A 26,103-nucleotide genomic window follows, 5' to 3' on the forward strand; every position below is an offset into this window, starting at 1 on the left:
TTTGAGGCACTTCCCCGTAACTTCCATGTTCTTTCCATAGAACGTCCATAACTTCTAAGTGATGGAACTTGTGCAGTTAACCACTGAAACCAGGCTAGGCAGTTGGATTTAGCTGAGTTCATTGCCGTTATTTGACACTGTTTTTGAGGAGCCTTGTACAAGCATTAGTGAGCATGAGGTGACTGACAGACAAAACTGTGACAGAAGAAAGGTGATGTTGAAACAGCCTAGAAGAATAGATTTAGAGCCATTGTAGCTCTAGAGCGTCTGGCAAAACTGAGACAAGGTTATTAGGAATTAGTATTAGAAGAATGTACTCATACACTGACAACATGATAGCATACTTCTAACACAACACTTTTATCTGACTAGCTGGAGACTCATTCCAAAGGAACTCAGACAGCAAAGGAAGAGATGGAAACAGATCCAAAGCCAGACTTGGATTCAGATTCCTGGTGCCTTTTGGGAACAGATTCCTGTCGGTCCAGCCTGTAGTTTCCTGATCCTGTATACCCCCAGTAAGATGGGATCCCTGCAACTTCACAGCACACTTACTGAATGCAGAGAACGGCTTTCCTGGCTTCGTTTCGGTTGCTGACAAGGAGCAAAGCAGGAGGCTCTGAAGTGCCTCTAGAGTACAGATGGAGGGAAGCATCTCCTTTTAGATAGGACCTAGGAGTGTTTGTCGTTTGTTTTGTTTTATTTTTTGAAGGGAAAAGGCCCTGTGTCCCTGGCTTTGCCTTCAGTGACTGCCGCCACAGCAACAGCAGCTCTGTAACTCATCTGTTGATTCCACCTTTAAAGAAGAGAAACAGCCCTGTCATGCTATTTGCACTGGTAGCCCCTTATACCCATTTGTAATTTTCACCTCTTGTTGGGAACTACCTTGGGAGCTCAACACCAGTCAACTGCACTTCTAGGTGGAGGAGGGGAAAGTGAAAAGCTTAAGAGAGCTTGTTAAGAGCTGGCTGGCTGTAACGCAGTCCTAGTCCTGCCAAAGGCAGCTTAAAAGATGGCAAAGTGTTCTGTGCCATCTCAGAGACAGAGTCTGAGGAAAGGAAGTTTCACAGACTAGTTTTTGGCTTATTTTCATAGAGTTGAAACACTCACATGCAGCTAAATATTGGAGGAAAGAGGGTCTAGATTGATATTTACTCTGGAAGTTGACTGGGATTTCTCCAGTGAGAATTGGAGAAAGAAGGGCAGGCCTCTCCTTATTACAGTCATGCTCTTGGTGCATAATGCTGGAGCTTCTGCACTGTGGATGAGGCAGGGAGAGATTCATAGCCTTGAAAAGGGACCTCCTGAAGTGATGTTACTTCTTTGACTATGGAAAACATTAGAGAAATGATAGTCTCCTCAAGACCAAGTCCCAAGGGAAAAGAGGTCCTCTGATGGCATTGTCCTCAGCAGCTGTGCTTGGCTTCGGAGAGGCTGCTGGTGACTGCCACAGCCCCTTCTCTTAGGAGGAGGCCTTTTTCTGCTTCGACCATCACAGCTTGTTTTCGTTCTGATCTTGGCACCAGCAGCACTAGCCATTGTTGTTCTGTGTCTAGTCAGTATTTTTTTTTCCTTTGCTTCTTGTGAAGCCATGTAGTAACCAATGAATCTGTATCTTTTCCTTATTATGTGGCTGTTAGCCAGCACCAAAATTCCCTGAATATGTAACAGACTGAATAGAATTTAGGAAATGGAAGAGATGACCTTTTTGTCTATGTGCCATTGTAGGGGGGAGCAGACCACCTTTCTCAGAAAGAGTTAATTGTCTTCTTTATTCCTGAACCCCAGATCTGAAACCCCACAGGTTGTATACTATGAGTTGCTGGTTTCCCTTAAAGGTATGAACTTTATATTTCAGTTTACGAAAAATGAAGTGTCTTGATTTCACAAGTGCCTGCTTATAGGTTTCATGTCTACCTCCCTACAAACAGCCAAGTTCTTTTGTTGTTTCGTTTTCCCTAAACAAAAAGATGAGATTTGATTTTTGTTTGGGGTTATGAGATGGATTTGCTACCTTCCTTCCTAGGCATACTTTTCCAGTCTTTTGGAAACTGATATTAAGACTAGAGCTTGGAAACCCCATGGCTGGGGTTGGGGTTTGGAGGGAGGGAGCAGCTGTGTTCAGTGGGAGCAGCTGTCTTTTCTGTATCATGTTCCCGTTATCTTCAGTTAGGGGAAGCCAGCTATAGTAGTTCTAATGTAATCAGTGTACCCTTTGAATAAGGAAGAAGCCAGTCCCAGCTTCAGAATATCAATTCTAGGAACTTGGGGTTTTGCTAAAAACAACAAGAACAACAACTTAGTGTGTTTTGTTTTATCATGATTGCTGAGGGCTGATGGGCCTTGCTCCTGTAACCTTCACGTTCACTGTCTCAGCAGGACTGGGAGGTGGGGTCCGTTAGGTATAAACCATGAGCATTGCTCCTGAGGGGGAAATGAAGGAATTTGTCATGTTGCTAAGACTGTGAGATGTAAGTGAGCATTAAAGGGGAAAGAGGCCTACTCTAAACTCCAACGGCAAGTGATTCACTAGCAGCATGACACTGGTCCTTTTCTGTATTGTGTGGCCTTTGAGAAGCCTTAATTTCCTGCTTATCTGGCTGAGAATTCAGTTCTGTGCCTTTAAAGACAATTTGCACTTACCCAAGATAGGCCTGGGAGAACCTAATGATTTTCACGCCAAGCAGCTATGCAAACAGAAACCAGTTCAGAGCTGGCAGCCGTGCATTGGATGATATGCAGAGGGCACGTAGGCAGAAGTGCCTTTGAATGGTTCTTGTTCTCAATCGCCTTTTTATTTTGTCCTGTTGTATTTTTCTTCTTTCAGGACTAGATTTGTATTCGTTAAGCTTCCCAGTAGTATTGTATTGCTTTCAAGTTATAATATAACCTGATTAAAACCGCTGCTCTGACACTTGAAGAACTAGCTTGTTATTAGCCTCATGTTTGAAGGGTTAAGGGTGGAATGGTTTGGCATTTGTTTAAATAAATATATAAATTCTTAAATGGTGCAGTGCTCAATAAGCCTGTATGTGCATTAGTAATGATAAAAAAAAAAAGCAACTTTTTTTGTTGTGTGTTAGATCTATACTTGCCTTTTCATTCTCTGGGGGGGAAAAAAAGCACATCCTAGCTGCGATATTCTAGTTAGGGAAACATTGTAAGGAATGTACGTAGGCAGAAACCTTTGTTTCTCAACTCTGTGTATTTTAACATCAGAATCATTTATATAGTTGCCATTCATAATATAGTGTTGGAAATAGTCTGCGATTGCAGCAGGAAAGAGGAAGCACCGAACAGGAAATCTTTTCATTTCGTGTTATCTGTTTAGTCTTAGAAGAGGCTTCCGAGTGACAATTCTACCTTATTTAGAACCATTTCCCTGGAAGAATTTGAAGCCATATTTATTCTCCCAGCATAGAACCGAGTACCAGAAAAACTGTGGAGCCAAGTTAAAGAGTTATCATGGGATGTTTTGTTTTGCTTGGCTAACAGTCTTTCCCTCCACCTCAGCTTCTGCCTTCATATTAGGGACTTTCAACACACATCTTGATGGTCCCTCAAATACCCTAACTTGCCATTTCCTCAGTCTGTTCAGAAATGGTCATGCCCTTGATTTTACTCCTACTCACAGATGTACCACTTTCATGTTCATGAACTCCAAAATAACTATCTGAACTCATAATCTTTCATTATTCCATCCTTCTCTGTGTCTTATGATCTCTGACTGTTCTTTTTCCTCTCTGTGACCTCCATTCTCTCCTCACCTCAGTTCTCTCCTAGGCTGTTATCCCTACATGAAAATTCTCCATTCCTTTCCCAACCCCTTGGTGAGCTCTACATTATCTTCTGATCTGTTGCCCCCTTTTTCCTATCACCAGTCACTCATAGTCAATCCCAACCATATATTAGTAAGCTTCCAACCACGGTGGTGTCCTTGATGTCTACCTTCATGACATCTCCTATGTCTCTTCTCCACTCACACAGCCATCACCTTGCTGCTGGCTCTCATCATGTCACTCAAACTGTTGCAATAGCCTTGTTGGTCTCTCTGCCTCAAGCCTTTCCCCACTTCATCTTCTACCTACCTGTCAAACTACTTTTCTTAAATCACATGTCTGGCCATTTCATACACACACTCCTCAGTAAACTCTCCTGGTTCCCTGTTACCTCCAGAATCAAATGTCAAGTTCTCTGGCATTTACAGCCCTTCCTACCCTTCTTGTCTTTTGCTTTACCCCTCTCCCCCAGCCCCCTTTGCACTTGATCTAGCTATACTGGGCTTGCTCTTCTTCAAACATAATATTCCTGTCTTTTGTTTCCAGGCTTTACCTCCTACCTGGAATGTTCTTTTTTCCTCAGCTCAGCCCCTTGGTTTACCTGGCTTCCTTCAAGACTCATCCCAAATACACTTTCTTCAGGAGGCCTTGCCTGGTCCCCCCACACGTCTCCCCTGGTGCTGTGCCTCTGAAATTATTTTCTGTATACTTTGTTTATATCTTGTATGTGTATATGGTTACTTAAATGGTATGTGAGCTCCTCGAGAGCAGAAGGAATGTATTTGCCTTTCTTTGTGTCCTCAGCCCTTTGTGTAATGCTTGGCACATAGTAGGCACTTTTAAAATCTTTGATTGACCAACAGCACAATGGAAAGTGCACCTGACGAGCAAGAATGTAATTTAAACAAACATTTCTTCAAGGACTCATTCCTGAACTTTCCTTGGAAATGGTCTTTGTGGAGTGCTTCCCCACCAGTGTGACAGCGATAGGCAAGAACTAGAGGATCACATCCCATTCTGTCTCAGCTTAAAAAAAAAAACACCTTTTACTGTTGAATTATGACTAACTATAGAAATAAGCATGCTGATCATTAAAGGTCATAGAATTATTGAAAATAAAAAGGGAAATTTTTTTTGTATCTCATCATTACCTGTCTACTTCTTCTGGGGCTGTGTGTAATGAGTCAAGGCAGAGTTGTATAAAGAGTACTTTGTAAGTGCAATGAAGTATCATTAACTCAGCAAGTTAATATACAGTTATAATAATATGAATAATGTGATATTATAGCATTTCATCAAGATCCTTTTTTAAATCTCCCTAAAGATGGGGCTGCCATACGAACTTTACCATGAGCAGATTTTGTCCAATTTAAATTTACATAGGTTTTTCCTTAAGTTTTTTTCCCCTTCATCCTTTATAAAATGAGTCAACAGTAAGGCTTCTTAGACAAAAAGAAGGCATAAAATAAGAATGTTATCTCCATTCCCTGTTCTGTTCTGGAGACAGCACAGTATGCAATGCCTTAGCATGCCTCCTCCCTTCCCTTTCTCCCTCCCAACCCCCCTACTCCCTCATACCCCGGTCTTTGTCTTTAGGCTACATTCTGGGCAGTCTGATTGTTAAATACCTCTCCAGAGACTAGATGTAGCTAATGGCCCTTTGAGTTTTAATCAAGGAAAGGTCATCACCAATGGAACCACAGCAGAACCATCTTTTTTTCTCCTATACCTAACATATGATAGGTGTTTAATAAATGCTTGTCAATTGTTTGATAAGGCAAACTAAGTGGTCATAAACCAGCTTATTTAACTCTGAAAGAATAAGTGCTGCTTTGTTTATAAATAATATTTTTTCTTAATATATTTTTTCACCTGAGCCCCAGTGTGGTTGGTCTGTAGTCAGCCTTGGAAACAAATATCTTGGTTCAGGTTCTACCTCTGACACTAGCTGTGTGACCATGGATAAGTCACTTAACTTCTCAGTGCCCCACGCAGTCTCTAAGTTATAGTTAAATTGCCAGTCTGCTGCAGTGAAAAAATGATCCAGGTTTAGATAAAAAAAAAATTGATCTCTCACCTAAATACCAGAGTCTATTCTTACTAACAGTTCTTTTCATATATGTGTTAAAATGTTAAATATTAACAGTGTACTTTAGTAGACAGCCAACACCTTGGGGTAATGTCTCCTTTTACTGTATAATGAGGCAATCAGGTAGAATCTAGAAAGTGCCTTGATTTTAAAATGCCAACTAAAAGACTGTAAGAAAAAAAATAAAAGAGATCTCAATTTAGTATGTTCCTTAGAAGGCAGATTCTTAATATCATTTTTACTGTTTAAGCTTACATCTCTAGCTGAGCTGATTTGTTAGCCAAGATGCTGTTTCATAGGCTTCAGGAAGAGTGGCAACAGATGTGGATTAAACAGTAGTTACACATTGCTACTGGCAAAATGTTCTGTTATCTTTTCGGTCCCTCTCATTCAGCTGATGTTGGGTCATATTAGCTTTTCTGTAACTTAGAAACACATTGTGATGATTCTTTTAGCACACAAGGCAATAATTCTAACAGTATTTCTACTGCTGCTCTTGCCTAATTTAATTTACTATGTACACTCAATGCATCCTTGAATATTGTAGCTTACTTTAAAAGTTTCCAGAAATTAAATAATTCTTCCATTCTCTAATTTTTTTTCTTTTAGAAATGAGACACACATTTTCTTTTGGGCCCTATGCTTAGTGTGTTTGTCAGCATTACAATTTTTATTGTAATTTGTTGTGTTGTGCCTAGGCACTATTTAATTGAAAATTACAAAGATATGGTCAGTCCTGCCCCATCGGAGCTTACACTCTAAAGCATAAAACACGACACAGATAATAAGCAGAAATGACTAAAAGAGTTGTCCTCAAAGTATTCATGTGACATTTTAAGCTAGTTGATGTTCCAGCTCCCTAAGACTGTAGATTTTGTTACTGTGGTGGAAGAGAAGAGCTATGTGGTCTGATTCAGAGGGTTTTTTATACTTTAAAATATTCAAATTGAAAACATGGGGAAGAAATTATAATAAAGTGTTATCTGAAACTGATTTGAAAGTGATAGCCATAAAACTAAGTTTTCACAGACATCCTGAAATACACAGAACCTATTTCCAGAGATTTACAGAGTATGTTCCACATGGGATCAGAAACAGCATTACATTCATTGCAGGTTCTTGGATTCCTAGTATCAAATTAGTGACTCAGAGAAGAATCTTGTCATATTTTAAAAGCGATATTGGCTATGGTTATTTTCTTCTGGCAGCATACCATTTTAACGGGTCACTTAAGACAACCACATTGTTAGCTAATTGCAAGAGGACTTAACAAGAACAATAAACACGTGAAAAGACACCCAGATGAGTGCTCTTTATCTGTCACAAATCACAAAGTCAGACTTTCACGAAGAGAGGGCTGTAATTTAGTCTCGCTTCCCGTGGTCATAATGTAAGGCACTTCAGCTGCGCCTAAATTTACAGTTCAGTGAGAACCTGAAGCTTTCTTCTCCTTGCTTAGAAATGGAGTTCCTCCCCAATTCTGGCATTGCAGCCATTTTGGGGAGATACAAAGTCTTATTCCTTTCTAGTTTCATCCAGTTCTAATCCTGTGGGCTGCTGAAGAGAAGGTGCTGCTCGCAAGGCCACCCAGAGGTTCTTGGGTGATTCCTTTTCAACAGCAGTGCTTCCGTGGGGGAGGAGGTCGGTTCTTGATGGTCTTACATTTTGGAATGTGCCTGTCAGCCACCTTAGGGGCAAAGTGGCGGCTGCAGTGGGGGCACTGGATGTAGTCAGGGTTTTCTGCAGGTGGCACCGGAGGCAACTCTAAGGGATTTCCACCCCGGGCAATTACCTGCTGCAATTCACGGGCCTGGCGGAGAGTTCGGATGAAAGATTCATGTTTTTGTCGCCAATTACTCTTCTTTGGTGGCTCTGGCTATAAAGTAAAGGGGAAGGTTAGTTCTCCCCAACCTCAACACAAATAGGTACATAGTGATGTGATATAATCCCTGATTAAAAACAACAAGAACAAAAAAACCCCTAAGACCGTGACACAGTGAGGCTCTTGGAGGCCCCATGCCAAAGCATCCCTTGTTAAGAAAGACAAGGAGAATATTGCTAAGATGAATTATAGGAACCTATAGAGAGAACTAAGGTAGAAAAAATGTTTAAGATCTGATTTCTCTGTTTTTTGCTTTGGGAGAATAAGGGGGGGGGGGGACAACAAAGTAGCCTTGACAGACTAGTAGTTATGTGAAGATGAAGGGCTAATGGGAACATCTGTCTGGTAATGACTGGAGTACTCAAATGATGACACACTTCTCTTCCCCATTATATAAAAGTTAGAGTGTAGGTCCTCAGTGGAACTCATTCATCCAAAATGACTTGCTTAAGCCTAGGAAGTACAATGTCACAAAGACCTAAGGTTTATGTTTGTACAGGTGTTTTGGTTTTGTTTGTTTTGAGGGGAGGAATTACTTGCTTTTTGCTTTTTATCACTCTATTAAGAAATTTAGAAATACCAAACTTCTTTAAGGTTCTACCCAAAATACACCAGTTGCAGTGTAACAGAAAATACTATTGTGATAGAGCATTAAAGAATATGATCAGTAACAATACAAATATCAGAACTCAGCTCTATTAATGGAAGAAGTACCTAGAGGGACTGAAACTTGGTGATGTTATTATGGTGGAAGTCAGATCTGGGAGACAGTTTTCTCTTTAAGTATACTGAATAAATGAAATTCAGTTAGGGGTGTACCTTTCTAAACAGGCATCCCATTAATAGGAATTTTAAAAGAGCCCTCCTAGCTAACCTACTTCCCCTGTACATAAACTTCAGAATTCTGGGAGAAAAATTTGTGCTTGGGGGCATGACTGGTAGAGGTAGGAGAAAGAGAGCAAGTTGACACTTTCATAGAATTACAGAATTTTAAAGTTTGATGATATCTTGGAGATCCATCTAGTCTAACTTCTTGATTTGATAAATAAGGAAAAAGGCCAAGTTAGGTTAAAATGACTAGGAATAGGGGTAGGTTGAAAACTAGAACCCTCGTCTTCTGACTCTGATTCCACCATTCTAATTCAGTTCAGTAAATATTCATTAATGTTCTCCCCAAGATGAGAAACTTCATTTACAAATCTCCTTATATGTAATCATCTCAGATGACAAATGGTTATAGAATTCTCAGAAGTATGCCATAGAAACAGTTTGCAACTCATATTTTTTTTTACAATGTAGTTTTTCTGAAGCTGTCAACAAGAAAAAAAATATGCCTTTGATGTACTCAGAATCTATTTGCATATGAAACTACAGAAAAATTGTAAGATGTATTAACAAGTTGTATAGAAAAATCTGTCAAATAAAAAGTTAAAGCTGTTCTCCCGTGACATACAGACTATAGGCAAGAATCCTAATTAAAACTTTCACCTACTGACTTTTAAACCTTCATGTTCTATTATCTTACAGGGTCTACTTTTATTAGGCCTTCTAATTTGCACTATTAAATTCAGTGTCCTGGCAGTTGGGTATCTGCTTTAAATACAAGTTTTAAAAAGATGAATAACTTGGAATTAATAATTGTCAGGGTTGTTTTTTTTTTCAGGGTTGTTTTTTAACTCTCAGGGAGCCTAACACCAAATTTGTGCTACAGAATGGGAAATGACAGTATTTCAGTATTGTTCAAAAAACCATGAGTCTTACAATTCTAGCAGTTCAAAAATGGGGAATGTGTGAGAAATGCACAAAGAAGTTCTACAGAGGTTAGGCTACTTAACTTTTCAGAAATACAAGATGATGGTGTTACACTCAAGTTCTATTTCAAATTCATTTTTGCTGCCTCCCACTTAAAATGCTTTTAAAAGGTGAGGAAACAGTCTGTATCTCTTTGATTATCTTTCCCATTCCCCACCCATCCTCCACCCAAAATAAAAATCCATCAGTTTAGAGGGCCAACATTATTTACCTTGGCTAGAGCTGGGCCTTTCCAGGTCAGGTATTGTTCTAGTTCAGTGCCTTTAGCCCGGGCCTTGGATGAGTCAAACACTTTCCTCTTAGAACCCTGGGTCTTGCTACAGACATTCGTGTGTTTCTCTAGCCTTGGCAAGAGAAACTTTCGTCCACAGTAGGTGCACTCACCAAGCTCTGGTTCTTCAGTTGAAGAGCTGGAACCTGAAGAGACTGATAGCTGAGATGAACTATAACTGGGGGATTTGGGTAAAGAATTGTCAGGATCTTGTTGGTGTGAAAACAGCGTAGGGGAAGATACTGAAATTTGGTCTCGGATTTTATTGTTACTTGCCACTAACCTTTCCTTTTTGAGTCTTTGTACTCCATGACTGAAGAACTGGGAACATCCTGAGGATGGACTAGAATTCTCTTGGGACTGTTCCCAAGTTTCATCACCTCTGCTACAACTGAATTCTGGTGAGAAGATGAGTTTGGAAATGCTGCTGCTGCCACCTGTGCCTCTTCTCCTTGGAAATGTCTTTCTCTGTAGCTCTTTTTTTTCTTCTTCTTCTACCTGTTCCTTTTCTTTTTGGATCCTTCTAAGTTCTTCCTCAGTCTTCTTCAATTTTTCCCTTAGAAGAGTCTCTTTTCTCCGAATCTCTTCCTCTAAGCTCTCACCTGCTGCCTCCAGTTTTTGAATCTGCATTAGCTCAGTTCTGTCTGGATTTGACAAGAATGTTTTGGACTGAACCACGGGTAGGGGAGCAAGTAGCATCTTTGCTGAAGATGAATTCCCCCTGTTCCGTGAACTGAAGTGGCTGAGTGAGACCTCTTTTGATTCAGAGGGTTTCTGGGAGAAGTTTCTGGAATCAATCCCAATGTGAGTGGCACTCAATGATTTTCGGTGAAACACTGGTTTGAGGGGATAGGCACGATCCACGCCAGCTCTCTTCTTTGTGAAGGGCATTGTGTTTTCTTGGTTATCTGTTTTGGTGTGTCTCATAAGGACCCCAACTGAATAAAAATCCCCACTTCCTGAACCCTGCTGATTGTTTCCTGAATCCTGTTGGCTGTTTTCTGCAGAATGAGAAGGAGGATAGCTATGAGCATTAGTAAAGCTGTTCTGCCTGTTATGAGTAAAGATATTCTCCAGCTTCTCTTCTTTGTCTCTTAGAAGCTTTTGTTGGAAGTTGTTTTTCAGGTTCTCCTTGGGAGACTGATGGGTAGAACTTCTTTGGTCGTAATGGGTTTGCCTACTTGAATGGAGTTCAGAAGATTCCATTTTGTTAAAAGGAAGCATGATGTCCACATGTGGACATGGAGCCAACTGGAGGCGGGCCATGCAGTACCAGAACTGAAGCCTGGGAGAGAATCAAAATCAGATTCATGTTAAGTTTGATGCTGAATCTGGGATACTGAAGCAGATTCCAGTTACTTCCCCTACAATCTCCCTTACTTTCTCCCTACCACATTACTAGTGGTGCCATGCTTGATACGGAGAAAGGATACTAATATGATGCCTTTTCCTTTAAAATAGTTGAGTGTCTCTCTCCAAAGCCCATGGTGGAAAGGTGATGTAGCCTTTGCTACCTAGTACATTAGTAAAGTACATTATGTCTCCTAAAGGGAAAGTTGCTGCTCCAGAATCTCATGTCCTACCATTTGGCTAATAACAGTTGCAGAATGAAAAGGAAAAGGGTTTTAAGATTAAGATTTTAATTACTTAAATTTTAAATCTTATTTTAAGATTAGGAAATTAGGGGGTTTGGGAGCAGGTTCACAGGCTGTAATACACTTAATGCACCCAGAGTTTCAGACTTTCCTGTTAAGTAGTGTGGTGGAAAGAAGACTTAGTGTCAGAAAGACCTAATTTTTAATTTTCTGCACTTATTAGTTGCCTGACCTTGGGCAAGTCACTTAACCAAGCCTCATTTTTTTCCCCTCATTTTGAAAATGGAAATAATACCACAACTTAGGGGCTGTTATGAAGACCAAATAACATATGTTGAGCAGTTTGCAAACTTTAAAGGGAAATGGAAATACCTACCATCTAGTACATCCCATTTATTTTACAAATAAGGAAACTGAGTTGTAGAGAGGTGATCTGCCCAAGTGCAAACAAACTGTGGTGTTCGAATTTGAACTCCGGTTTTCCCACTAGAATCGGAGATCGTTCCACTACTCCATGAATGTAGGGGCCTAAAAGATGCGGCAAACGATCCCGGGAGGGAGTGATCGGTCCCTTTCTACCTGGAGTATCTACTCGGGCTTCGATAAGGAAGTGTCATTTGGCCCGGATCCCCGAAGAAGTAGCAGTTCAACTCGTGAAAAATGGAGGCATGTGGTGAGGGCTGGGAAACCAAAAGCTCAGTCTACACTAGGGTTTCCACCAGAGCACCCGCTCACAAAGCGCTTGCCTAGGGCTAAGTAGATAGATACGTCTGGATGGTAGGCAGGTATGATGGCCCCCTTCCGGCCTCCTGGCTAGTTCACTGGAGGGAGGGTCCCCGCCCAGGTGTGTGTGTGTGTGTCGAGCGGAGGTCCCACTAAAGTGGGCATCTTCCGCGCGGCAGCAGCGTCCCTGGGAGCCATGACAACGCCCTCCGCTCGGTCCCGGCGCTCGGGCAGAGGGGGCTCTCCCACAGAGGAGAAGGGCTCTCTACCCTTGCAGGGAGAGAGTGGGGAATGCAAGGGGGAGCTTGGGGAGCGGCGATGGGGATAAAACTCTCCTCCTTTCGGGAAGGCTCTGCCCCTTTCCAGGTACCTGAAGCTCCGCTGTGGCCGCTCCAGCTCCGGGAAACCCTACACAGGACGCCAGCTTCCCGAACCCGACCCCAACAGCAGTCCTGGCGCAATCGCTCTAGACTACTCTGTTATTCCCGTTGCCTGGAAACTGGGAGCCCGGAGGGGGGGCGGGGGGGCGGGGAGGAGGGCCCGCCTCTTGCCCTAGACCTGAGCCCGGGGCCTCTCTGAACCTGGGAGTGGAGCGTGCATGAATCAGCTAGCCCCTGCTAACTGACTGGTCCCAGCCTCCGCAGGGCCTTTCCCAGGTATATTTTGAAGGAAGAGAGTGTACTCCAGAGCATCCCAGAAACAGAGTGAAAATGCACCTAGAAACTGAAGCCGAGGCTTTAATTGTATCAGAGAGGGATAAACCGAGGTCCGCCCCAAAATCCTTGTGGAGAAGAGTTCCTGTGTGTGTCTACCTGCTAGCAGGGCTAGGCATGCTGGTGTCTTCTCTTAGTTCACTCAGCAGTGTTGTTCGTTCAACAGGTATGCCTTTATTATTCTGCTCGTCTTGCAGTGCTTTACCTTGCCAATAAGTAAGCTGTGTTGCTGGTTTCACTGGCTATGATTTTTTAAAAAATATCTTTCTTCTCATATTTTATGACCAGTCACGAACTAGCTAATGCCATTTTTATTGCGATCACTCCCAAACTAGCTTGCCTATCCCTTTAGGGCCTACAAATGACTCAGCTAAATGTAAAGGTCATGAGGATTGAAGTCCCCTGGCAAATCAAAATAATCCTTTAAACCACTTGCACCAGCATTAAGAAAGCCTCAGTAAATTGTCAGCAGAAGGCATTTTCTTCATGCTTCAGTTCACTTTTGCAAACGCTTTGGAAAAGTCAGTCTTTTTTTAGAATACACAAAAATCTATGTACATGTTAAACTTAAAATCTCAAAATGTTATATTGTAATGTCATTCACCAATTTCAAATTGAGCCTGATTATTAGGCTGTCCTGCAAACTAAAAAAGGAATAACTTATTGGTGAAGATAGCAGCTATATAAGGTACATGAGCATATATGACAGTGGAAAGGAAATTGGATCAGTAGATAGTGCTAGACCTGAAATTACAAAGTTGTTTTCAGTTGTGTCTGACTCTTCATGACCCCTTTTGGGGTTTTTTTTGGCAGATACTAAAGTGGTTTGCCATTTTCTTCTCCAGTTCATTTTACAGATGAGGAGATTGAGGCAAACAGAGTTAAGTGACTTTCCAAGGGTCCCACAATTAGTAAGTGTTTGAGGTCAGATATGAACTCAGGTCTTCCTGACTCCAGGCCCAGAACTCCATCCAATATCCCACTTAGCTGCCCAGAGGTACCAGCTGTGTGACTGTGGGCAAACCATTTTTAATCTGTTTGCCTCAGTTTCCTTAATTGTAAGATGGGAATAACAGCACCAACTTCACAGGTTTGTTGTAAGGAATTGATAATATTTATGAAATGCCTGAGACTATATAAATATTCATTCCCTTTCGTCCTTCCCTGGTGAGCAAGGAGATTATATTTTTGTAGGTTATTTAAAGCTAGAAGGAACCTTAAAATTATCTAGCCTTGAGCTGTCAAACAGTCCTAAAGGCCCCATGTGTCCATAACACTATAGGTGCAGCTTGCACCAGATTAAAATGTAATTGTGTCCATAACGCTATAGGTGCAGCTTGCACCAGATTAAAATGTAATTGGGGGTGCAGCTAGGTGGCACAGTGGATGGAGCACCAGCCCTGGATTCAGGAGGACCTGAGTTCAAATTTGGCCTCAGACACATAACACTGGCTGAGCGACCCTGGGCAAGTCACTTAACCCCACTGCCTAACCAAAAAACAAAACAAAACAAAACAAAACAAAAAAATGTAATTGGGAAATATTTAACAAAATAAATAAAAATGCAATAAAACAGGGATAATATTACATTTTAAAACTAAGTCAATATGCAGCTTACAAGGATTTTTATATTTTATGGCCCCCATTTCTATTTGAGTTTGATACTACTGATCTAACTCAATCCCTGTATTTTACAGATAAGGAATCTGAATCCCAGAGAAGTTAAGTGATTTGTACAGGTCATGTATAGATGGTATAAAATAGCAGAGGCAGAATTCTAATCCACGTACTCCCATTCCAAATCCAGTGTTCTTTTCAGGGCAACACACTGCTGTCCCTGACCTTGCCACTTAATAGCTTTGGGCCTTGAGCAAATCACTTAACCTTAGTGTCAGTTGCCTTATTTATCAAATGGGGATAACCTCCCCCTCAGCTTATGATGAAAGTGCTTCAGAATATTAGTCAATGGATATAAAGCTCAGCATTCAAAGCTATAAACTCTCTTTAAGTGGCAACTTAAAGAATGTTTTTGACTAATTCTTAAAGGACCATTGATCCTACCAGGACTAATACTGATACAGTATATTTTTCACTTAGTTTCATTCTGTAAGCAAAGTCATGGTGCTTAAGTATAACTATCTCTCCTGCCCTACATTCTCCCTGTTTTCCTTTCCCCAGATAAGGCCTTAACATTTGATATATGGGCTATATAATCTAAGATGATTGGCTCAAACGTAATTTTGGAATCAAAGGTTGCTTGTTCTCGTCTTTTTGGCTGGCCAAATTTAGTTAAGAGCATAATAAGGAAAGCTAAAAGTAATTAGTAGTTGGCACCCTAGTTGGCAGCTTCCACGGGGCATTGAAGCTAGAAGCATACCCTACCCTTCCAATCCAACCACAAGTTCAGGATAGGATCATATGTATATCGGGCACTGGAAAGAATGGCAGAGGCTACCGAATCCAGCCTCCTCTTTTTACAGATAAGGAAACTGAGGCATAGAGAACTGGTAAGGAAGTATCAGCCAGGGGGTTCTGAATTCAAGCCCAAGATTCTAGTCACTAAGCCGAATTACATCCCTAAGGGGGGCTCCAGCTGGTTCATCAGCGGCTACCCTGTCTAAGGAATCATGAAAGGGAACTGGATCGTGCAGGTGTTCTTAACTGTTTTTGTGGCACGGGCCCCTTTGGCAAAAAACTCATGGACCCCCTTCCCAGAATGTTTTTAAATGCATAAAATTAAATGCATAAGATTGTAAAAAAAAAAACCCACCATAGTGAAATATAGATGTGATTATTTTTCCCCACTGAAGTTCAAGGACCCCCCCGAAATCTATAGAAGGCGGGGCGCAGGTCGTGGACCCCAGGTTAAGAACCACGAGTCGGGGAGGCCAGGGGCCTTGGTGGACTCCCAGGCTCCCCTGACACGGCAGTGCTCACTCGGGCTCTTTCGCATCCCTCTCGGGTGGGCGGGCTCCTCGCCGAAACGGCTGACCCTGATTGGCTGAGCTGGGCCACAGGCCTCTCTAGCCGGGAGTGGAGAGGAGGAGGACTAGAACTCGATGCTTTTTAGGTTCCGGCGATCGTGACCGGAACCGACGGTAGGGTGAAGTGCTCCGCGGCCCGCCCTGCGACCTCCTGCCGGGGAAAGCCGAGCAGGGTGAGCCCGGGAGGTCTCCCCACCCCCACCCCGGGGGGCGATCAGCATGCAGTGTTAGTAGAAAGGGGAGGAGGCTGAGGAGACGACGAGAGGCGAGTGAGCGGCGGTGGGGGTGGGGTGGGAGGAACGGGGGGGCGGGCCCCCCACCGAGATGCCCCACCCCCGCCCGGGCCTGCTCTCCTCTGTGGGTCCTCCGGGAGCTTGGGGGGGCCTCCTTCCTGCTAGGGGGTGGAGGTAGCACGGATGGCTGCTTGCATTTCGTGGAGTTTGTAGATGCTTAGTAAGTGGTTGATACCGACGTGGTACCCCCTGCCACCAGCAGCACGGCTCGATGATGAGAGAGCACGCTTGTGAGACCGAATTTCTGCCAACTGAAGACATGCACAGCCTATGGGGGAGGATGCTGAGAGGGGTTACAATTTATGTGCATATCGTCATATACGTGTGTGCATGTATACACGCAAATGCTCGTGCATCTGTGTGCGTGTACATCTGTGTGTTGTGTACATGTGTGCATGCATGTACTGTGCTGTGTGTAAACACGGGGCAGCTAGGTGACACGGTGGATGGAGCGCTGGGCCTGGAGTCAGAAAGACTCATCTTCTGAGTTCAAATTCAGCCTCAGACACTTACTAGCTGTGTGATCCTGGGCAAGTCACTTACCCCTGTTTGCCTCAGTTTCCTCATCTGACAAACCACTCCAGTATCTTTGCCGAGGAAACTTGTATCCATGGGGTCATGTGGAATCGGACACCACTGAACAATGTACACACACATATGCATTGTGCCTGTGTATATACGTTGTTGTGTAAGTATATATGTGTATGCATTTACTATGAATATATACATAAATATGTATTATACATCTGTATTCTGTGCATGTCTGTATATGGGAACATACCATTCATGTGTGCATATAGACGTGATGTGTACTCATAAACCTACACCTACATGTGTGCACTTATGTACACATACTGTGTAGATGTGCAAGTATACGCATGTATGTTTGTATGTACACATATGCATACAGATTGTTTCTATACCTATGCGTTGTATATGTATATGTACATACACAGCATGTGCATGTATGTATGTTTTGTAAATGCTTTGTAATATGCGAGGTTTATTATGTGTATATACAACGGACGTACACATGTATACATGTATATACATGTATGCATATAATTACATGCATGTATATAAATATCTGTGGCTTACCTTACTGGATTCCAGCTGAAGAAACATTTATTGTCAGTCCCCTGTGTTCAGAATACTGTGCAGATTTAGGAGTGGGGAATGCAAAAACTAAGATAACATTTCTACTTCTATAGAGTTTACTGTCTTAATAACAGATTCCTTAGGGCATTTTGTTGTTTTCTTTTTCTTCCTTCCTTTTTCTTTGGCAGTCAGGGGGTCACACAGCTAGTAAGTGGATTTGAACTCAGGTCCTCCAGACTCCAGGGCTGGTGTTATATCCACTGTGTCACCCAGTTGCCCCTCTTTCTTTTTTAAACAGTTTTCCCAGGGACCTACAAGAGTACATTAGGGGCTCAACAAATGTTATTTGTTTGTTTTTTAAACAAGTGAACAATAAGGATTGAGACTCAACTGTGTGACAAATAAAGGCTCAGGCTGTCAAGGCTGGACTTGTTTTTCTACTTCTTTCACTTTGCTTGGTCACCAGCAGGTCTTACCATGGCTGAAGGACACACCCTGATGTCAGTGGATTATGAAATCTTTGGGAAAGTCCAAGGTGTATTTTTCCGAAAGTACACACAGGTAAGTGTTCCATACTGGATTTGGAAAATGCTAAATAATGTTCCAAGGACATAAGAAATGTTTTTGTTGATACACACGAGCTGGCCGTATTGGGAATAAAGAACTGGGCATAGGTTTGGTTGTGAGCCTTATTTTATGATTTTTTTGTTGTTTGTTTTTCTTTTAACCTATTATTTTCTTTGTATTACTTGTGATGTCTGGTTGTCTAGACAAGAGAGGGATGCTCCTTCCTTGAAGGAAAAGGAACACTTCCCAGCTCTTGCTTTTACAGCATTAAACTAATTTCAGCACTAAAGAAATCAGAATTGCTTCTTGTATTCAGTAATTCCATATTGCACTTCCTCTAATAGATAACTGCTATTTTTTCAGACTGCTTTTCCAAACTTACCTTCTCAGAGAAGTTTCTAAAAGGAAACATTCCTGGTCTGTGTCCTTATGGAGTATAGAGCTTTGTCACACAAGAAACTTTTTTTTCCAGGTTTTTTTTTCCTTTTTTAAAAAAATTTTATTAATTTATTTTGATTTATCAACAATCACTTCCATATGCTTTTGAGTTGAAAATTTTTCTCCCCCTTCCACCCCCCCTCCCCAAAAGGGCACACAATCTGATATAGGCTTTACATTTACATACCCATTAAACATATTTTCACATTAGTGAAGTTGTAAGTAAAAATTAAAACTAACAGGAGGAACCATCAGAAAGATGAAACAAAACTCAACAGAAGGTAAAAATAAGTGATAGCGATTCAACTTCCATAGTTCTTTCTTTGGATGTGGACAGCATTTTCCATCCCGAGGCCTCTGGAAATGTCTTAGATCCTCGTAATGCTGAGAAGGGTTGAGTTTAACAATATTAGTCATCGCACAATGTGGCTGTTATTGTGTACAAAGTCCTCTTGGTTCTGCTCACTTCACTCAGCATCAGACCATATAAGTCTTTCCAGGTTTTTCTGAAGTCAGCCTGTTCATCATTTCTTATAGCACAATAGTATTCCATTACATTCATATACCACAACTTGTTCAGCCATTCCCCAATTGATGGGCATCCTCTCAATTTCCAATTCTTTGCCACCACAAAAAGAGCTGCTATGAATATTTTTGTACATGTGGGTCCTTTTCCCATTTGTTTGATCTCTTTGGGATATAGCCCTAGAAATGCTATTGCTGGATCAAAGGGTATGCACATTTTTGTAGCCCTTTGGGCATAGTTCCAAATTTTTCTCCAAAATGGTTGGATCATTTCACAACTCCACCAACAATGTACTAGTGTTCCAATTTTCCCACATCTTCTCCAACATTTATCATTTTCCTGTTTTTTCATGTTGGCCAATCTGATAGGTGTGATGTGGTACCTCAGAGTTGTTTTGATTTGCATTTCTCTAATCAGTAACGATTTAGAGCATTTTTTCATATGACTATAGATGGCTTTAATTTCTTCATCTGAGAACTGTCTGTTCATATCCTTTGACCATTTATCAGTTGGGGAATGGCTTCACACGAAACTTCTAAAGGAGTTCTGTGTACTGAGTACTTTTATTACCTAGATGTCATAAAGAATTATTTCCTGAGATATGCTTTCTAATTCTCTGTCCAGTTTTAAATGTCTCGTAGGATAGAGTTCCCATTATTTTCTGAGGAAATACTGCAATTTAAAGGATCTCTATCAGATTATACATTATCTTCATTACCATCAGCAGCAGTGAATATTTGGTGAACTATATGTACATGGAATACATACTATTTATGTGTATTTATCTGCAAGCTTGAGTATCTTCATTTTCTCCTGTTTCTATCATTCATTTTAACACTTGTGTTACCATTTTAAAGAAGAAAATCAAGGCGTTATTCCCCTCTATAATACTTCCTTGCCTTGTATCAGCTGTCACTTAAATTAAACTCATCAAGTATTTGTTGTAAGGCTCTGTGTGGTGGGTGCTAGGAATACAAAGATAAAAAGAAATTAAACAGCCCTTGATGAAATTATAAATTCTAATGGAAACAATTTTCCAGCTTTCAAACAACTGTTTTTGCCAGCAGAGACTTCTCTAATTACTGACTGCTTTGTCCATAACAAGGCAGTAAATTGTTTAGTTAAATTAAGGGAGTAGCCAGCTGATTTCCACTATCTCTGCTCTGCATACACACATCTCCTCCCTTTTTTGCCCCTTATATTCTGGAGATGGCAGACTATTTTCCCTTCTTCCCTTCCTCTACCACCCCATCACTTTAAAACTTAATGTGGAAATAGCAGTAGTGTATTGGAGCTGTAAAACTAGGTGATCCTAATTTATTGCAACTAGGGTACTTAAAACTCAAATCTCAGTCTTGAAAGGAAAAGAAGTCCTAAATGTAAGCACCATCTTTCACTTGCACATCATTTTCTTCTTCCCTTTCCCTCACAGACACAAAGAGCATTCTTTAATCAGAATAGGATTGCTAAAAGAGAAATGTTTGAAGAGGTAGTAAATGACATTTATATCTTAAAGTTTATAAGGCATTTTATAAAAATACATTATTTCATTTTAGCTTTACAGCCCTGTCAGGAATGTAGTACAAGTACTGTTATCTCCATTTTACAGATATATACAAACAAGCTCAGAGACAAGTGACTTGAACAGTTTCCTCTTGATTCCAAATTCATTGTTCTTTCCACTGTACCATATACTGCCTCTACTGGGGCTGAAACCTCCTATTTGTGTTGTTTCCCCTATTAGAATGTGAGCTCCTTTAAAGCACAAATTGTCTTACTTTTTTTTTTTCTTTTGACAATTGGGGTTAAGTGACTTGCCCAGGGTCACATAGCTAGTAAGTGCCAAGGGTTTGGTCTGAGGTCAGATTTGAACTCAGGTCCTCCTATCTTCAGGGCCAGTGCTCTATCTACTGCACCACCTAGCTGGCCCAGCTTTTTTCTTTTTTTTCCTAATTGCATCTCCATGGTTGAGTACGGTGCTTTGACAACAGTAAGTACTTAATAAATGCTTTTTTCAGCCATTCATTCCAGGAATATACATTCCACTTAGCTTTATCACTGATTGCTCCATACCTTAAGGCTGGTCACAGTTCTTTAGTACATGGAGATGGGACTCTCAAAGACAAACAACGGCCAAGGCCCTGCTTGGTGGCCTAGTTTTCCCGACAATTCAGAATAAAATGTTGTTATCAGGGAAAGGAGGGAAATGACGTGATGTAGTAAAATTTTTAAAAGTTCACTTTATCGTTATATCACATCCAAATTACAAACCGTATTTTTAACAAATTTGTTTCCCTGAAGTTTAATCAGTGATTATAACTGATCATGAAGATAATGAAGTCTTATTGTGTTATCTGCCACAGAAGGAGAGTGCTCTGTTGGAACTATATGAATGACATTTACATATAAGTCATGTGGTGAAGTTTGTTCACCTAGTTTAAATTCTCTGGTATGTATGTGCAGCAGAAACTATGGCTTGTGTGGGCAAATTAAAATAATTCATTGGGATTCTTCCAAGTGCAATACTTGTTTTTTCAGCCTAAACTTAGAAAGTGAATCTGTCAGCAGATGTAATTCTGCTGTTTAAAAAGTAAGCATACTACATCAGATGGGGGAGATGGGAAGAAAATTTGGAACTCAAAATGTCATGGGAAGTGAATGTTGAAAACTAAAAATAAATAAATAAAATTTTAAAAAATTTTAAACGAAGCCCTGCTATGAAACAAAAATAAAACAAAAGGAATAGCAAATTGTACATTAAAAAAAAAGTATGCATAACAGGTGAAAGTAATGCCGGTCTTTCAATTTAGGGCAGTGGAGTACTGGTAAATGTTAACATCCTTGGTTAGAAGGCAGGAAGTGGTGGGGATTGAAGCAGGACACACTTTTAAGTTTAATCTATATTATAACATTTTCTCTACCACTTTCTCTTGTTAAGACAGTCAACGAAACAATAAAGCCCTGGTCTGTAGCATTTACCAGTTGTGGAGGTGTAAATGCACACACTGAAAATTTAACCTTCTGCTCACAGGTACAGGCTGGCTCCAACATACCACTGCTTTAAAGGAAAGAATTTAGAAAAAGGCTAAGAGCTCAGCTGAGCATGCACACGTGCGAGCATGCATCTACACATACGTGTATGTGTGTGTATGTATGTGTATATGTGTATGTATTTTTTTCTTCATATATCTTTTTCAACTTTAAGGGAATTGGTTTTATTTGGCTTAAAGAAAAGAAGTCTGAGGGGCAATTTCATAGAATTTCATATAATCATAGACTTCAGCCCTTAAAGAGATTAATGATCATCAAGTCTCGTCTTCATAGATGAGGAAACAGGCTTATTTGTCCAGGTTAAATGAATTACCCAAGGTCAGTGAGCTAGTTAATGGGCAAAGCTGGGACTAAAATCCACATCTTCTGATTCCTGATCCAGTATTCTTTCTATCACAGCACCCAAGATCCCCCAAGCACATGAAGGGTTATTGTACCAAAAGTATCGACCAGCTGCTCTTCTCTGATTTGGAGGACAGAAAATGGATTTCAGCGGCACCATGAAATATTTGGGTTAGACATAAGAATTCCCTAATAGTGATGACAATGAAATGTGTTCCCAGGAAAAGTTGGGAGATCTTTTAAAACTGTGATGGATATTCTCCCATTTGGAGTAGTGGTCAGGAAGGCCGGAGGAGGAACTAGATGACCTTTTAGTGGTTCCAGGTTTTTTTTTTTTCTTCCCCTACACCCAATGGATTCTTGACTAGGAAAGGGGAAGATTACCATGCATAATCAAGTGTGCTGAGAACAAATGGATAACCTCCTGGGAGCTTTTTGAAAAGAGTGGTTTTGTGCTTGCATCTCTAATACTAACAGTTGCCAGTTTTTATGTTAATGGAAAATTCTAACCCCTGGAGTGAGTAGAGTAGGGAACGGAAATGGGTTCAGATGGCCAACACCCTCATGTTAGAGTCACAACGAGATCCTTGTGCTGTTGCCTTCGTGTTCTAAAGGAGGATCTGGGCAACATCAGGCAGCTCCCATGGCTTGATTCCAGGCCAAATTTCTGACAGCAGATTGTAATTTCACTTTATTTCAGTCTCACTTAATCAAACTCTGTTTTTTTTCCTTAGGCCGAGGGTAAAAAGCTGGGACTGGTAGGCTGGGTCCAGAACACTGACCAGGGCACGGTGCAAGGACAAATACAGGGTCCCACTGTCCAGGTTCAAATCATGCAGGAATGGCTTAAGACAAAAGGAAGCCCTAAATCCCGCATTGACAAGGCAAAATTCCACAATGAGAAGGTCATCCCAAAGCTGGAACACAAAGATTTCCAAATTGTGAAATAATAGTAATCAAAAGACAGTATTTTTTCCTAGTATAATATGAGTATATGCTTATTTGAAAGTGTATTGCATTTATTATTTTGTCATCTGTTGTGAATATGCAGAACTATTTGTTATTGTTAATATTTAAGGTGGTCATTTAACATGTTATTTCAATTAATTTCAGATATTTCTTGCATCTAATAGGTGGACCACATTAAGGCATTGCAACTGTAAATAGGAACTCAATAATAAAGAAAAAAAGACAACTGGAATTCCTAAGTTTGGTATTTTTTATTGTCTTCACTCAGAGTTTCTCTAATAAAATATATAATATAGTAATAATTATAACAAAAATATAAATAAGAGATATACAGCGTGACTTTGGGAGAAAGGCCTCTTGATGGCACTTGAGCTGCTGTAAAACAGGAAAGAGGTGCATTCCAGGAGTTAGGGACAGCCAGTGCAGTAGTGCAGATACCAGAAAATGGTGTGTCTTGTATAAAGAACATAAAGACCAGTTTGATTCACAGTGTGTAAATCAGTGATTGTTAGGATGATGGTCCCCTTAACAAAACAATAATTTTGGAAGAGGAATTTTTTTGGGAAAATACTGAAAAGCTCAAAAACCATAATTCTGTGAATTTTTAACCATCAGTGCTAACACACTGAAACTGCTGATGATCATGCCAAACACAAAAAGGGCATTGACTTAAGTCTTTGTGCAAAATGATGTAATATTAAGGCTGGAAAGGGCATTGTGGGATAGTCTACCCATGCCTCTCATTCTATAGTAGAAGCTCAGACTCACCTTATGAATGTGTCACTCATTCAACGCAGGAGACACCCATTATAAACTCAATAAGGGATATTACAGAAGTTTGGCTATTTCTTCAACAAGTACTTATTAAGAACTTATGATTAGCAATATATGGGAAAATACCCTATGAGCTTTTTTATAAAGTAGGTTCCAGTGAAAATGGGACAGAAAGCAAACAATGAAGTCACTTCACTGGTCTCTCAGTGCATCCACACGGGTTAGATTTATTACATCGTCAATAAAGAGTGGACTGATTAAAAGAAATGAATCCTCCAAAAAGATCGATAACTTTTAGTACCTAATTAGTAACACTATGCCAAGATGGGGGGGGGGAAAGATTGTCAGTTTCATATGCCTGGAAAGTGATAAATATCGTTTGTACGCTGAAATCTTGGCATGAATTACTACCTCCACGTTTCCTCCACCCTGGCTCTTGTGAATCCACCACTCACAGAGAAGACTGTCTGGAAGACACCACTTCGCTCGGAAAGGGCTGGGCATCAAGGGCGAACTACGACCCCCAGAGTGCACATGGGCCCTCGCTTGCGTGCGCTTCCTGTCTCCGTGCGCGCTTTCGTCACTGTGGCGGTCGGTGAAGCTACCATTAGAGGTGACTGGAGAGCGAGGGAAGCGAGGAAGGAACGAGGGCATTTCGTTCGGCCGCCGAGCGTTGACGGACGCCTCCAGGGAGCGATTGGGCAGCCTCCGAGCAAGGGTCTTCTGCAAACATTTATGCCTTAGTTTCCGGCGGTTGGGTGTTTAGGGAGGATGGTTTGGTCTGGGGCGGAGTTTAGGGTAAGGGGCGGGGTTAAGTAAACGTGGGTTACGAATGGGCCCGAGCCGGGCTGGAGCAGGCTCCCGGAGGGGGTGGAGTGGGGAAGGGGCGTGGTCTCCCCTGAGGGGCGTGATCTTCCCAGATAGGGGCGTGGCCCGCCTGCGCTCTTGCTGGAATTTCTTCCGTGTAAGAGGAGCAGTTTGGGAGAGTTAAGTAAGTTTCTTAGGAATTTAAGCAAGAGCAAGTTTTTCCTTTTTGTTCCCTGGGGCTTTGGGCCCTCCCAGTGGAAAGGAGCATCTTCATAGTAAGGGCTCGTGTAAATAATTGTGGAGTTGAGTGGAAACAGTGTTTATTAAATCTTTGTTCTCGAGGTGATGTCATCTGTAAAGCTCAGCACCCCCAGACTTCAACAGGGCTGATGTTGCTGGTTCACTCAGTATTTTTTCTGTTCTTTTTGTGGGAAGCTCGGTCCTTGTTGTCAACAGTTATCTTAAATGGGGTATACGAGGTAAAAGAGAATTTAGAGCCAGAATAGCTCTTAAAGACAATCTTTTAATTAATTTTAAAGATGAAGAAACTGAGACCTCAGCTATTGAGTTGAGATGAATTGAATTAAGATTTAACGGAGTCACAGCTTACTGGCAGAACTGGTATGATACTACTAAGTTTTTTTACAAATGTAGCAGCCTAGGATATATAAACATGGGAGTGGTAGTAATGCCTCTTACTCTCTTTCCCCCACACAATCATAATAATATCTAACATTTATAGAGTGCTTACTATTTACAAGGCACTATGCTGAGTTATTGTTGAATTTGATCCTCACAACAATCCTGGGAAGGAGATGTTGTTATCACCATTTTACAGATGAGGAAACTGAGACAAATAGGTTAAGTGACTTACCCACATGGAGACCACAGCTAGTAAGTGTTTGAGGGCAAATTTGAACTCAGGTCTTCCTGAAGCTAGGCCTACTACACCACCTGGCTGTCACATCATGCAATGTGATTTTTTTTTAAAGTAAATTTACCCAGGTTCCTTCAGTCATCTTAGGTGCACTAGAAAAAGTTTAATAAAATCCTTCGTGGAGTTTCACATTATTCCAAAGCCATGGTTTTTGTATAGATATTATGAAACTAGCTAACAAGTAGAATTAAAAAAATGTTTTCCATAATGGATTGAGTTTATTCAGCTATTGATTGTGAAATAACTAGAATTTTTTATGTCTCTATTGTAGATTACTTTTGGGATCGAATACTAATGTCTACTTTGTGGCACATAGAAAGGGAAGAAACTTGTCATGAAGGTTATTGTCTTATGCTATTAGATTACACTAAATAAGAGGTGTTCCAAAGTACAGTGTCTGTTGTCTATTAAGAATATGGGAGAATGATATTTGTTTTAAATAACATTGATAAA

The 26,103-nt window shown here is 41.0% G+C and overlaps 4 protein-coding genes across 14 annotated transcripts in view; 3 read left to right on the forward strand and 1 right to left on the reverse strand.

Annotated features, from left to right (window-relative positions):
- NEK9 (NIMA related kinase 9) overlaps positions 1–4,918 on the forward strand; it is a 41,095-nt gene extending 36,177 nt beyond the window's left edge. Inside the window, exon 22 of the mRNA XM_020986262.2 lies at positions 373–4,918. Within this exon, the coding sequence (XP_020841921.1) occupies positions 373–495 (123 nt within the window). The 3' untranslated portion in view covers positions 496–4,918. The remainder of the gene's footprint in view (positions 1–372) is intronic.
- A 1,437-nt stretch (positions 4,919–6,355) lies between these two features.
- ZC2HC1C (zinc finger C2HC-type containing 1C) lies at positions 6,356–12,633 on the reverse strand. The gene is made up of 3 exons (XM_020986266.2): positions 12,522–12,633; positions 9,774–11,118; positions 6,356–7,744 (listed from the first exon to the last, which is right to left on the reverse strand). The coding sequence occupies exons 2-3, from the start codon at positions 11,097–11,099 to the stop codon at positions 7,481–7,483; spliced, it is 1,590 nt and encodes a 529-aa protein (XP_020841925.1). The 5' UTR covers positions 11,100–11,118; positions 12,522–12,633; the 3' UTR covers positions 6,356–7,480.
- A 65-nt stretch (positions 12,634–12,698) lies between these two features.
- On the forward strand, positions 12,699–23,364 carry ACYP1 (acylphosphatase 1). 11 transcript variants are annotated; one of them, XM_078151467.1, is made up of 4 exons: positions 15,951–16,021; positions 16,700–16,829; positions 17,706–17,800; positions 22,898–23,364. In XM_078151467.1, the coding sequence occupies exons 2-4, from the start codon at positions 16,760–16,762 to the stop codon at positions 23,111–23,113; spliced, it is 381 nt and encodes a 126-aa protein (XP_078007593.1). In that variant the 5' UTR covers positions 15,951–16,021; positions 16,700–16,759; the 3' UTR covers positions 23,114–23,364. The 11 variants fall into 11 exon arrangements, 9 of the variants coding, with proteins under 9 accessions (XP_020841926.1, XP_020841927.1, XP_020841933.1 ...); XR_013485441.1 differs by lacking the exons at positions 15,951–16,021; positions 16,700–16,829 and adding exons at positions 21,802–21,935; positions 22,221–22,334 and having other exon boundaries at positions 17,711–17,800; positions 22,898–22,985; XR_013485442.1 differs by lacking the exons at positions 15,951–16,021; positions 16,700–16,829 and adding exons at positions 21,802–21,907; positions 22,221–22,334 and having other exon boundaries at positions 17,711–17,800; positions 22,898–22,985.
- A 1,451-nt stretch (positions 23,365–24,815) lies between these two features.
- Positions 24,816–26,103, forward strand: part of MLH3 (mutL homolog 3) — a 35,506-nt gene continuing 34,218 nt past the window's right edge. The window contains 1 exon segment of the mRNA XM_020986276.2: positions 24,816–25,334. The gene's annotated coding sequence lies outside the window, so the exon portion shown is untranslated.

This window comes from Phascolarctos cinereus, unplaced genomic scaffold (genome assembly GCF_003287225.1).
Source record: "Phascolarctos cinereus isolate Bilbo 61053 unplaced genomic scaffold, phaCin_HiC Scaffold_3;HRSCAF=262, whole genome shotgun sequence".
In the NCBI taxonomy this organism is placed as follows: Eukaryota; Metazoa; Chordata; class Mammalia; order Diprotodontia; family Phascolarctidae; genus Phascolarctos; species Phascolarctos cinereus.